This window comes from Vicia villosa, linkage group LG7 (assembly GCF_029867415.1).
Source record: "Vicia villosa cultivar HV-30 ecotype Madison, WI linkage group LG7, Vvil1.0, whole genome shotgun sequence".
NCBI lineage: Eukaryota > Viridiplantae > Streptophyta > Magnoliopsida > Fabales > Fabaceae > Vicia > Vicia villosa.
Genome location: NC_081186.1, coordinates 100,839,575 through 100,854,087, shown reverse-complemented (window position 1 = coordinate 100,854,087; position 14,513 = coordinate 100,839,575). Strand labels below are relative to the sequence as shown.

The following is a 14,513-nucleotide window of genomic DNA, read 5'->3' as shown; positions in this document are numbered from 1 at the left end:
TCAAAATACCAAGCTCTTATGGCAGCTCTGCAGAAAATCTCCATTCAAAAAGATCTACAAGCTGCTGTCCCTACACATTCTGCACATGCTGGTGGCAGCACATCAGGTATACAACCTTCTTCCTTATCTTTTGGGTCACCTCCTTTAACCCATGTGAACACACCCACCCAATCACCCATTACCCACACTGTCACACCAAACCACTCAAATTTCCGCCCACCCCCAGCCCATACATTCGCACCCACTCAGCCCACACTTTCTATACACCCCCAATCACACGCTGTACACCCCCCTCCACCTTTTATACCTTATCCACCATACACCCCCCAATCTGCATTTGTACCACTGCATCAATCCGACCCATATCAGCAGCTGGGCCATATACCCCCCTTACCCCCGTTTCGCTCTCCCAAACTTGAATTACCATTATTTGATGGATCTAACCCGTTGGAATGGTTATTTCAGGCTGATCAGTTTTTTAGCTTTTATAATCTTCCACCAGAAAATCGTTTATCTCTGATTTCTTTTTATATGAAGGGTGATGCATTAGGTTGGTTTAAATGGATGCATCATAATCACTTGTTAACAGATTGGGCCTCTTTCACAAGGGCTTTAGAATTACGTTTTGGGCCGTCTACTTTTGAAAATCATCAAGCTGAATTATTTAAATTAAAGCAAACAGGGTCTGTTATGGAGTACCAAACGAAATTCGAACAGCTTGGAAACCAAGTAGTGGGTCTGCCACCTTTGGCAATTCTAAATTGTTTTATTTCAGGCCTGCATTTAGACATTCAGCATGAACTAGCCATCCTAAAACCCACATCTATTTCCCAAGCCATTGGACTTGCAAAATTAATTGAGTCTAAACTCAAGGAATCCAAACAAAAGTTCATCAAACCTTTCTCAGCAACTTTCCAAAAACCAATTCCTACACCCCCATCCACCCAGAATTTCAAACCACAACCATTTTCGGCCCAGCCCAATAATACCTTTCAAAAAAACCCCAACCCACAACAGCCCAAATTTCCTATCCGCAAACTTACTCAAGCCCAACTTCAAGAGCGACGAGCCCAAGGCCTTTGTTTTAATTGTGATGAGAAATTCATCACAGGACACAAATGTTCCACAAACAGATTTTTCATACTCTTGGCTGAAGAGGAGGGGGTGATTGCTGAACCAGAAAGCATAAATGTTGAAGAACCTTCTATAGAGGCAGAATTTAATGATACTTATTTCCAACTATCCCCTCAAGCGTTAACAGGTCACTACCACCCTCAAACTTTAAAATTCAAAGGAAAAATCCATGGCTTATCCGTAATGGTTTTGGTTGACACGGGTAGTACTCACAACATTATGCAGCCTCGAATTGCTCACCACCTAAACTTACCCACCACCCCAATCAACCAATTTTCTGTTATGGTTGGGAACGGATCTCATCTCCAATGTGAGGGAATTTGCAGCAATGTTCAAATCCTACTTCAGAATAAACCCTTCACCCTTCCTTTCTATTTACTACCTATTGAGGGTGCTGACATTGTTTTAGGAATGGCTTGGCTTAGAACCCTTGGACCAATTCAGGCAGACTTTTCTATTCCCTCCCTCACCTTTCAACATCAAAACACCCCCCCTAACCCTCACCGGCGACCCCAGCTCAACTCCCATAAATACATCTTTCCACCAACTCCGTCAACTTATTCACACCGATGCCATTGCCTCTTTCCACTTATTACTCATGGAACCCATCCAAAAAACTTCTCAAGCTCCTACCCCCACAGCTTCCACCCCCATTGACCAGACCCTCTTACCAGCCCCACTTACCAAACTTTTGACTACATTTCAATCTATTTTCCAACAACCAAAAGGCCTACACCCATCTAGACAGCATGACCATCATATCACCCTTTTACCAAATACACCACCTATCAATGTGAAACCTTACCGTTACCCACATTCAAAAAAAGAAGCCATGACAAAAATGATACAAGAAATGCTCCAAGATGGAACAATCAGACCTAGCACTAGCCCTTTCTCATCCCCTGTTTTATTAGTGAAAAAGAAAGATGGGACTTGGAGATTTTGTGTTGATTATAGAGCATTGAATGCTGTCACAGTAAAAGACAGATTCCCCATACCCACTATTGATGAGCTATTAGACGAACTTGGTTCAGCTACCATTTTTTCCAAGATAGACTTGTGTTCAGGATACCATCAGATCAGACTAGCATCAGAAGACACGTATAAAACAGCTTTTCGGACTTTTGATGGGCATTACGAATTCCTTGTAATGCCCTTTGGCCTCACTAATGGGCCATCTACCTTTCAATCAGCTATGAACGACTTACTTCGACCCTTCCTAAGAAAATTCGTACTTGTTTTCTTTGATGATATTTTAATTTACAGCTCTAATTTTGAGGATCACCTAACACATTTGCAGGTTGTTTTTGAGTTATTAACAAAACAGGCATTTTTTGTGAAGCTATCTAAATGTGTTTTTGCAGCAAGTCAGATTGAGTATTTGGGACACATTATTTCAAAAGGAGGAGTCACACCTGATTCTGAAAAGGTGAAGGCCATATTGGATTGGCCAGCACCACGTTCTCTCACGACGCTCCGAGGTTTCTTAGGCCTTACCGGTTTTTATCGCAGATTTGTGAAAGGTTACGCCACTCTCGCCGCTCCCCTCACCGATTTGTTGCGTTCCACTACTTTTATCTGGAGTACAGAGGCAGCTAAGGCCTTTACAGAATTGAAAGCGAAAATGACCGACATGCCGGTACTCGCTTTACCAAATTTTACAAAAGAATTTACAATTGAAACAGATGCTTCCGGTGTGGCCATTGGTGCGGTTCTTTCCCAAGCAGGTCATCCCATTGCTTTCTTCAGTAAAAAGATGTGTCCACGGATGCAAGCTTCTTCGGTGTATGTTAGGGAAATGTTCGCCATCACAGAATCTGTCAAGAAATGGCGTCAGTATCTCATTGGTCAACGATTTCATATATATACAGATCAAAAAAGTCTCAGAAATCTGTTACTACAACGCATTCAAACTCCAGAACAAGAAAGGTGGACAGCAAAGTTACAAGGGTTTGATTTCGAGATTTCATACAAACCTGGAAAGTCGAATCTTGTTGCAGATGCGTTAAGTAGAAAGTTTGAACCGACAAAAGCAACCCTGTTAGTCATCTCCTCCCCGCTTCCAGACTTACTGCAGACCTTGAAAATGTTTTACAAACATGACACAGTGGGTCAAAACTTAACTCAGTTAGCAAATCAAAAGAACAACAACGATTACAGTGTGAACCATGGCTTATTGTACTACAAGAACCGACTCTTCATACCAGAAATTGCGGATTTGCGCCAACAGGTTGTACAAGAGTTTCATCAGACACCAACAGCAGGTCATTCCGGCGTCAAGTCTACCTTAGCCAGATTACGGTCTTCTTTTTGTTGGCCAGGAGTGTACCTCGAAGTGAAAAACATGGTTAAACAGTGTTCCATATGCCAGCATAATAAATATGATACACAGAAAAAGAAAGGCTTGCTGCAACCTCTACCGATTCCGAAACAAGTCTGGGAAGAAATAACAATGGATTTTATTACACACTTACCTAGCTCTTACGGTCACACGGCCATTTGGGTGATTTGTGATAGACTGACTAAATATGTGCACTTCATTCCGCTTCCCACCCATTTCTCCGCAAAAGATTTGGCCAACCGTTTCACAGTAGAGAGAAGCCTGACTTCACGGAAGTCCTAAAACAATAGTGTTTGACCGGGATCCCTTGTTCTTGAGCAAATTTTGGAAAGAGTTCTTTAAAAATCAAGGTACACACCTGCAATACAGCACTTCTTATCATCCAGAAACCGATGGCCAAACAGAAGTAGTAAATCGTTCAGTAGAAACTTACTTACGCTGTTTTTCCGGAGATCATCCTCGCACCTGGCATAAGTTTCTCCACTTAGTAGAATACTGGTATAACACATCTTTTCACTCAGCAATCCAGATGGCGCCATTCAAAGCTCTCTATGGTCGTGACCCCCCAAACATCTTAGACTATGTGCACAACTCGATTTCAGATGTAACACTCGCTGCAACACTACAACAACAACAACAGATCTTGAGTGAATTAAAGCTGCACTTGAAGAAAAGCAGAGTCGCTATGGAGAAACAAGCGAATGTGAAACGACGGCATGTTACCTTTGTGGAAGGCGACTGGGTCCTTTTGAAACTCCAACCATACAGACAGAGTACGGTTCAGCGTCGAGAATCTCAGAAACTCGCCAAAAGATTCTTCGGCCCCTTTCGCATCATCAAACGAACGGGAACCGTCAATTACCTCTTGGATCTACCATCCTCATCTCGCATCCACCCCATAGTTCATGTATCGCTGCTGAAGGCATACCACGGACGCCATCCTCCAACCGAGTTTCAACAACCTCCATTGCCGGACCTCTTCGAGTTTGATTTGGGCCAAGATCTGCAAACAGAGAAGGAACACAAGACAGAGTCATTACAAGAAGGAGATGAGACTAACAAAATGGGGTTAGAGAGCACACAGTCGTTACCTTCATCGCATCCGGGTGACACTTCACAAGCCAAGAGCGGAACTGAGTGGATGGTCCAGCCAAGAGGAGAGAAAAGTTTGGAAGAACAAGGGACAGAGAAGGATCGGAAACGAGTTGACAAAGAGAGAGAACTTTCTGATGCTTTGAGTACACCGCGTGGAGTTAATGAGGGAGTTACGGTGATAACTTGTCTTAATGAACAAAAGAAAGGCAAGGGTACTTTACTTTGGAAAGATTCGCACGCTTCTCATAGTACAGCTATGTTCACTGCCCAAGGTGATAAGCATGGCCATTACAACCAATCAGAATCAAGGAAGCAGATTTCACCTTATCTTCCAACGGCTCTTTTACCACAGCATCACGTGGGTCTGTCTTCCCACAAAGCCAGCCTGTCAACAGCAAATTCCCACTTGCAAGTTCCAATTAGTGGGCCCCCGAATGGCAACAGCCCAACTCCTTTTTCTACCGCTTCTGTGGATTGTCCAACGAACCTTGTGGACAAGGTTCTTATTGGGCCCGGGAGTAATGATAAGAAGAGACCCAACAGAATTAAAAAGAGGGCTGTTTGGCTAAGAGATTTCGTATAACACATGGGGGGAGGTCCATTTAGTATTTTTAATCAAGTTGTTACTTTATGTTATTTGTTATTTCGGCCCATGGCCCATATAGTAGAACAAACCCTACTATTTAAACATTGTATGCAGCCACTTTATGGGAAGAAGAAAAGTTGATTTTATCTTATTGTCTTTTAATGCTTTTCTAGATCTAGGGTTATATCTATCAGAAAACCTTAACATGTACACAATGATGTTATTATATCATGTTCACCCTATCAAATTTTCTTTCTATTTAGGTGACTTTTTAAAGAAATTTAATATCTAAGTCATGCTTTTAAAATTGATGGATGAGATGATGTGCAACTGATTTAATGTACTGGAATTTAAAATAAATAATCTCAAATCATTGATTGAAATTAACCACAGCATGTAACTATGTGGTTTCTCAAGTGCAGCAAATCCAAACAGTGGTAAATTCAGGGATGGCCAAAAAAAAATTCATACCAACGGATATATGCACACCAAATCTACCAGATACATGACTCGGGTAGCCAGCAATCGCCATCTCTAATTTTCTCACAAGTGGTCACCACCAGTCTAGTCTCCTCCAAGTCGACTTGTCCCCTGAAAATCACCTTTAGTCATTGTCACGCACGTTCACATGAGTTGCATCCTTGTCTGCGTGTGAATATCATGTGTTTCCTCCTCTGTCGTCCATGACACTGAGTTAGGTAGGTCGTCGTTATGGGTGTTGTTGGTCTTTTCTAAATTGCCTCCTTCATGTTGTTCAAGAGCTTAGTTCATGGAAATATGTTTTCATGTTCAATTAGCTTGTATTTTTATCCATTTGCGCTCTCTTGTGTTAGCAATGGGAGGCTCCAGCGGATAATTGAAAAGCTCATCCAAATTTTACAATTCATACAACATTTTTACAATATCAGACATTTTTTCATGTTAATGGTGTACTATTTCAGGTACGGATGATCCCATGCTCCTTCTAATGATTTAAAATCTTGCATTGCACAAACACTTATCGAGTCTATTGATTTTATTTAACACTTCACTATTGATAATAAATTTACTTGTGGAGATGATCTTGATATGAGGTCGAGGTGAAGTAGTGAATGATTTTCTATTGTTATACAAATTTAGATATTTGAGGCCAATAGAAGGAAACAATTGGTTGTATTAGAATTTGAAAGAGGTGGTGTATATATGTATATATAAAGAGTACAAAAAGTCGTTCAATCGTCAAGACAAAAAAAAAGATGGTCGTCCTTATGCAGAATTTCTAAAGCACAAAAAGAAAACAAAATTGTTCATAAAGTGAGAAGTTATATCAATGTTCAAAGAAATATTCTTTTGGATGAAAAAATTTATGACAATGTGAATACTATAAAACATATTTATAAATAATGCATGTCACAAACTAATGTTAAGCGATTATAATACATGAAACAACTCAAGTACTCAACATATCTCACATGGACCACAAGAGTGAATGTATTTTCTCCAAAAGACAACAAGATTGGCTGTATATGTAATAATCTTATGAGCATTGCTATATATGAATGGAACATTGATTAAATCCAACTAATTTTCACTTCAATCTATATCAATATATAATTTTTCTCATTATTCAATTATCATGGTTTGCTTAGGTATCAATTAACTTAATCTGACTATTTATTCTTGATATCGATAAATATATAATCAAATTGCAGGGTGGCAATTCACAATGCTATACTCAACCTTCAAGAATCCATTTAATGCTGTGATTCCTTGGCTTCTACACTTTTGGGCTTATAGATGAGAGATTGCTGATGCCTTAAAGCTTGGAAATAGCATGTGCAGGCAAGTTTTTGAACCTTTTGGGAAGTTCCAAATCTTTCCACCATTCGGCATCAAGCTTAGAGAAGTATTTGTCCACATCGCTGTCACTAAGAAGCTCCAATTTGGAAGGTTCCCACTGATAAAGACACAATCAACATGAGAATCAAAGAAACACAATTTCAACATATACTAATTACTAAGTATTTGTGTCTATAGTTATGGCTCATCACCTTTGGCTTCCTGTCTTTGTCTATTAGTATAGCTCTACAACCCTGCAGTTGGGCATAACCATTGAGTATGGCATGAAATCAAAATAATCTAAAACAGAGACATGTTTATGAATCATTGAAAAACCTCGAAGAAATCTTTGCTGTGGCGTCCTTGTAGGATATGACAAACAATTCTATACTCGCGAACAAGGCAATCACCAACACCTAGAAGCCTGACTTCTCTAATCTGAAAAAAAGTCAAAAAAAAAAACTATGAAGCAGACATTATAATAATGGTAAGAAAAATTGGAGATTGGAGAAGGATGGTAGATTTTTAATACTTTCGGAAAATCTAACATTTAATAATTTCTGGCCACTTACCAATCTAAGAAAGACTTTAAGGCTTGTTGGAGATGATTTCTTCAAAGTTTCAAGGGTTGTAGAAATCCAACTGTCAGCCTTACTCGTAGCTTCGGTCTCCTAAATTAGCATGATAATATTATGGTTGCTAAATGTCAAAAGATATTTTTAATGGCGTAATAACTCAAAACATAACTTACAAGAGAAGATAAAATTTCTTCCATTGATTTTCTAGAGAAACACTTATTGATTACATCCATCCTGCAATGAGTGGCCACAAAAAGTGAATATAAAGAAGGTAAGTGACTAAGACTAGAGTGATATGATCCAACTATTTAAAAACAATAAAGAAAACAAACAAACACCAGACATGCTCCAAGTTCCCAGAAACACACCAACCTGTGATAAACACTATCCTCTTTTAAGGAAACCTGCTCCGAGTACTTATCAATAATTGCAGATACTACAGCTGGATCACTAGTTTCCACCTTGCATAATGATTCTTCCAATAACGGTAGTTTCTGTGCATTCATTGCAAAAGGCAACCAAACAGACACAGATTAGAAACCCCAAATCAAGGAATTTAAATTTAAACATCATGCAAGTATTTTAGTCCTTAAAAAAGAATGTTTAAGCATTATAAAGTTGTGCATAATAAAGTTCCACAGGAATATCCATTAAAAGTACTGATGTAAGCCAAGCAGTTAAATTTGGATAAGGCCATCTTTGTTTAAAATGAATCTCCATGTACCTAACTTGGAAAAGGTTTCAGATTGGATAGAGTTTGTTTCTATTTTAAAGAATAAGGAGGGTAGGGTAATAATGGCTTAAAAATGCATGCAGTTACACCTCTTAAGCATTCAAAACAGCTCAAATTGCAAGAAAGAAGTTTCTCAAACCACTATTCTCTTTTTATTGCTAACAGTAACTGTTAGGAACTAATTAAACAACGACGACTCTAACTTCTGACTAGTTATCCATATATATTTCATGATAAACTTCTAAACCCCAAGCATGAAAACCATTATCTTTCAAAAAACTGCAATATTTTCCAATGGTCGGAGCCCGTACATTTTTTAAGTTGACTAGAGTTAGGTATTTATTACCAAAATGCAAATCAGAAGAAAGAGCCCAAAACTTCAGTAGTAGGTAGCATACCGATGAAGGGACAAAATGTGTTGCAAGACCACAAGCAAGCAATTCTGCACCATCCAACCTAGCACCTGTAAGACCAACATATTCACCTGCAATTTGTATCCAAAAGAAAGAATGAGGAGACGGAAATGTTATTGTACTTTTCTTATAAGAGGTTTGTAAATGCTGAAAAGATGTTGGAATCATAATAAAAAATATTCAATTAAACAGTATTTGATATTTTGATTTACATAATCCAACCATCCAAGAGAAAGTAAACAATCATGAAAATTCAAGAATCTAAGTATCTCCCCTAATCCGCCCCCTGGTATTTTGAATGTGCACATACATGTGTGTGTAAAGTGGAAGATGTTAATTGACTGACAAAATCAGCTATGCACCAAAAATTACAGGAGATATCAGTGACAAAAACAATGAAAAGATTGAAAATTTGAATAATCTTAATATGAACTAAACCATTTAGGATATATTAAATTCATAGATATCTAAGATGCAACTTTCATACCAAAAAATCCAGCTAATCTAGACAAGAAATATGCGGCGCCTACATCAGGAAATAATCCCAAAGCTGTTTCTGGCATTGCAAAGACCTACAAATGATCCCACTAGTATAGGTCATGAAGTACAAACATAAAAATTAAGTCAATGAATATCTGGATGCTAAATAGATAGGGACGTGCATATCTGTATAAGCCATTTCAAACCAACCTTTCTTTCATATCACTGTTTTCTTTTTTGGATAGAAAACAAAGTGCCAACAACAGTGAACAAGAAAAATCCAAAGAAATAATATTATTAGAACTTATAGATATTAAATATCTTTGAACATTTGATAGTATGCTAGGGTATCTTAGTTTATCTCCTAGGATTGCTTTTTTATCCTAGTGTATTTTAAATTATATCTTAGGATTAGTTTCTATATTATTTAGTTATTATTAGGATTTGCTTCCTGATTTTCCTATTTATTAAGGATTAGGAATCTTGTATCCCTATAAATGGGGATTAGCATTTAGTCTTTTGTATCAAATTAGTATTAAACCATTATCAGTCATATCTCACAATAATTATATATCTGATTATTCTCCTTTTATTATCTAAAACTCATAACTTCAGCAAATACAAACAAGACACCTGCATAAGAACTCCAATGGTACTGTGCTGCCTAAGGTTAAGATGATTTGACAGGCTAGGCTTAGTAAATTGTTGACTACTTCAAACAAGTTAATTGTCAGCATCTTCACTAAATCTCTTTGAGGTCCAATGGTAACATGCATATGCAACAACCTTGATGCATATAATGTATGTGCACCGGCTTAGGAGGATTGCTGAAAGTCTTTGATACATCCCTTGCAATTAGCAATAGAATCCTATTATAATTAGGATGGATATTGATCCGTACAACTTATGGATTAGGGTTCTGAAATGAAAATATGCCAGCATTATAAATTTGCAGAGAGAATTTCTCTGAAGCAATAATTCTTTGATTTGGTTAGGCTACTCAGTGCACCTAGATACTAAAGTAATTACATGATAATGATCTCGACAAAACGTACGGTTTTCTCTGTAACAACCCGAAATCTTCCATGCATAGAAGCACCAGAGCCACCTCCCATGACAATTCCGTTAAGAATTGAAACCTGAAGATGTTTAGAAACAGATGTGAGGAAATTTGATGTGCTAAAGCCATGAATGCAAATACAAAAAAGAACAAGTGTTTGTACAACTATAAAAAGTTACCTGAGGCTTACTATATGTTGCCATCAAATAATTCAATTTATATTCAGTGTCAAAAAACTTTGCACCAAACCTCCAATCACCTATTCCATAGGAAAACAAATAATTAGTTTTTCATTTGAGTTAAATACTGCATTTGAAAATTCATGCATTCAAATTTATATCCTTTCCTCCCATAAGGAATATAGAAACAACTAACGTTTCATATCAAATTTAATTAGAATTGTAACAATTGTCTAATTGGAGGGTACTACAAGGAGAGAGAAATAAATTTATCCGAAATACATTGTAAGGGGAGTCAACCTCAAGGTGGAGGCTATGGAAACTGACAATCAAAACAGAAGTAAAGGCCACCAGGGTAGAAAGATGGGATTGCTAGATAGATAAATAAAGGAAATGTGTGCATTCACATGCTACCACGAGGCACATTACTCTGATATGCAAGCAAAACTCGAATGTGTGTGGCAGCAACTCATGATGGATCTGTTGGTTAGATGGAGGCTAGCAGTTCGTTTAGTAAGGTTGTCTTGTCGGATGAAGTTTTGCTAGCAGTAGAGGGTGATAAATGGTTTGGTGTCTAGATACTAATATAAATGCAATGAAGGCATCAAGCCATCAACAGAGTGTTGAGGTCAGGCACAATAAAGGTAGTTGAGCCGCAGCTGCAATGAAGGTAGCCTAAGGTTTGTGTAAAAGCAAGGTCTTCCATATCACGAGCTAAAATACCAACTTGAAATGAAAAGACATGGAGAAAAAACTGAAAATTAACGATAATAGTTTCAAACACGGCCCTTTTCATTATAGACCTAACTAATTTGCCCTGCCTACAACATAATCCCCTATGCATGGTTACTAATAATCCTAGTAGCCGAATAATTTAATGAAATTATAATGAGGGATGATTACAAATTTACAGCAGCTCATAAATGAAAAATAAAATCAACAAAAGAATATAATATAATATGAAATGATAATGAAGTCTAGTATGAAATACAGCGCTCACAGCAATGCAATGAACATTATCTGATAAAAGTAATAAGAGGAGAACATGCCTCCTTTTGCATCACGAGCAACGGCTGCAACATCACCACCAGCACAAAATGCCCTTCCATTTCCCTAATATAGGTAGCCAAAAATTAGAAAATCGAGGTTCTCTTAGGTTTGAGTCTTTAATTTATTCAGGCTTCCTTTCAGACATATTGATTACTTTCAGGCACCAATGTGCTCTTGCAAGAAAATGTCAAGAACTAATTTAGCAGTTTATTCATTCTTATTCCAGTTGCTAGCACTTTTCTCTCTCTTCCATATAGGAAATAACAAAATAAAAAAAAAGTGCTCGGTAAATGAAAATGACCTTAACGATAATCAATTTAACATCAGGATTTCCCTCGTCGTCATGAAATATTTCCAATAGCTTAGATACCTAAATCAGGAAAACAGAAGAATAATACCAAGAAAAGTAAGAATGGGAAATGGAATTGGAACTTCACAAACAGTATAATAATTTTTTTAAAGAGTTCAGACAGGTATGAGGAAGAAATTAGGGTAATTTGACGTGTGACAAATTATCTGTTATTTCCAGTGCAAATATTTAAAAATCAGACAACAAAATGACATTTCAGTAATTATTTGGGAAACAAACTGGTAAGAAATGTAGTTGGGCCTAACTCGCCCTTCAAAACCGGATTGTAGGGTGATGATTGCCCCCACTTATAAGCACATGTTCAAGTCATATTTGTCTAATGTGAGACTCTTGACACACATCCTCATGGCCAGGACTGAACATTTGGAGCGTGGAAATAAATGGTGATTGGTCTGATAGGGAAACCTGATAGCAGGTGGTCCAACGGATCTTAAATCGGACTCTGATACCATGTTAAGAAATGTGGTTGGGCCTAACTCAACCCTACAAAACCAGCTTGTATGGTGGGGATTTCCCCCACTTATAAGCACATGATAATATTTTCTACCAATGGATAATCCAGGCGGAAGATGGCGACTAAATAAATGGGGCTGTAAACCTGACATTAAGGCTGCTGATTGCTGAACAGGATGATACAATCTATGTGGCTGTTGCTTCAGCTTAGTCAGTAGGTGAAGAGACCATGGTTGTCAAGATCTCGGTCTAGATCTTAAAATCTTAAGATTTTACGATCTCACTCACATCCAACGATCCCGATTTTAAGTAGAATCGCGTGTTGTAGCCAAATTGTGGAAAAAGAAAATCGTAAAGTCATTGAAAGGTGAGAAGGATGACAAGATATTGAGGCTCAACAAATACGGTTCGGCATGGCTGAATGCATGCCTTTTGAAATGATGAAGTTTTATATTTATGATTTAGAGAATTAACATCTCATCTGTAAGGTTTGTATTAACTAATTGACTTATGATAATCCTAGTAATTGACCAAATATGTCCCTGATGACTAACAAATGTTCCAAGTGGTATAAATAAAGTATAAAAACCCAATCATATGTGTTTAAAGAATATGAAAAATTGGGCTGTGACTTAAACAAGCGGTTTCACTGACATTAAAATGCTGATCAGACCAGTTAGGAACAGGTACACTAGAGCGATGTTCCAGGTGGAGTTGCAGCTGCCTTTGCTGCTCAGGATATGACGACGTTCGGTATAAGGGCTTTGACAAATCACAAAAAAAAAAAAAAAACACTAAAACAAACCAAATGATGTAACCGGAAAAAGTTCTAAATTCTAGCTTCAATTAGAATCAATTTTACACTCGGAGAGCAACAAAAACATATCAAAATCAAATTCTACCCTTCTAGAATGAAATTAACCTCCTCCAAAAGTAAAATAAAACAATTGAACAAAACTAGAAAAAAAACAAGAATTTGGAAACAGTACCATATAATAAGAGAGAGCATTTAATTGTTTTGGCCTGTTCAATGTCAAAACTCTGGCAGATGATTTACGTCCCACCAGAACCTGAGACAGAAAACGATTCAAATTGAAAAATATTCGGATGAGTAAAAACGGATTGAAATTTGAAGCAGAAAAAAAAAAGGATAAATAGAGAATTGTAGTATAAAAACGGAAAATTGAAAGTAGAGAAAACCTGATCTTCATCGAGTTTGGCCGGGGAAGCCATGGCCGGTTGTTCCGTTGGAGGATGTTCACGTGAGGAGGACTTAAGACTGAGAGAACCAAAAATGAGGGATTTTCCAAAAAAATTGCTTTAAATACACCGAATTACTATAAATTGTAAGCAACAAAACTTAGTAGAAATATTATTTTCACTATAACTATTTATTAGTAATATATTTTTATATTAACATGATGATAAAAATTAATTGAGATTAATATCAAAAAATCATATCAAAGGTAGTTAATAAGCATGTTAAAAACTAAAGTAGAATGAGATTTTGTAACTTATACATTATTTGTTAGATTCAAACACTAAAATTATTTGACATGGTTTGATAAAAAATCAAAAAAATAATTAAATATATGTTTTGAAACTAAACAAAATAAGAAAGTGTATTGTATTATTCAAGAGAGAAAAGAGAAGGGAAAAAAGTATATTCACTATATTGTATTATTCAAGAGATAAAAGAGAAAGAAAAAAAAAGTACATTCACTATATTGTATTATTCAAATTCTAAGTGTTCATTTCTAATATAATATGACTCAATATTTATATAATAAATATAAAATTAATATGAAATCCTCTCATTGATAAACATTTATAAGCATGTCATTTATAACATTCTCCATTGAATGTCTATAAAAAATATGCCTCCTAAAAATTTTATTATAAAAAAATTGTGGAAAAAATTTTAGTAAGGAAAAAGAGTATAACATTATTTATGAGAGAATAGTCTTGTTTCTAGTCGATACAAATAAGGAAGGAAATTGTGAAGAGACAATCGTCCGTTATTCATAACAGTTTCCTTAGATGTTTGTTTAGAATGTTTCGTTAAAATCTTTTAATAGTGGAAAAAAATCTAGTGAAGAAAAAAGAATACAATATCATTTTAAGATAAAATTCATTTCTCCTCTCAGCTAAATGATCATTTCTCCTCTCAGCTAAATGATCATTTCTTCGATGATGAAGATCAATATTCCGTACTAGTTGGTT

General features: G+C 36.7%; 1 protein-coding gene across 1 annotated transcript; it reads right to left on the bottom strand.

Moving 5' to 3' along the window:
- Window positions 1-6,514: 6,514 nt before the first annotated feature.
- On the bottom strand, window positions 6,515-13,643 carry LOC131616179 (3-hydroxyisobutyryl-CoA hydrolase 1-like). Its single transcript, XM_058887442.1, has 14 exons — window positions 13,491-13,643; window positions 13,280-13,360; window positions 11,769-11,837; window positions 11,467-11,530; window positions 10,418-10,497; window positions 10,234-10,317; window positions 9,186-9,270; window positions 8,684-8,769; window positions 7,925-8,046; window positions 7,726-7,786; window positions 7,547-7,645; window positions 7,311-7,412; window positions 7,187-7,228; window positions 6,515-7,092 (listed from the first exon to the last, which is right to left on the bottom strand). The coding sequence occupies exons 1-14, from the start codon at window positions 13,521-13,523 to the stop codon at window positions 6,952-6,954; spliced, it is 1,149 nt and encodes a 382-aa protein (XP_058743425.1). The 5' UTR covers window positions 13,524-13,643; the 3' UTR covers window positions 6,515-6,951.
- Window positions 13,644-14,513: the final 870 nt, after the last annotated feature.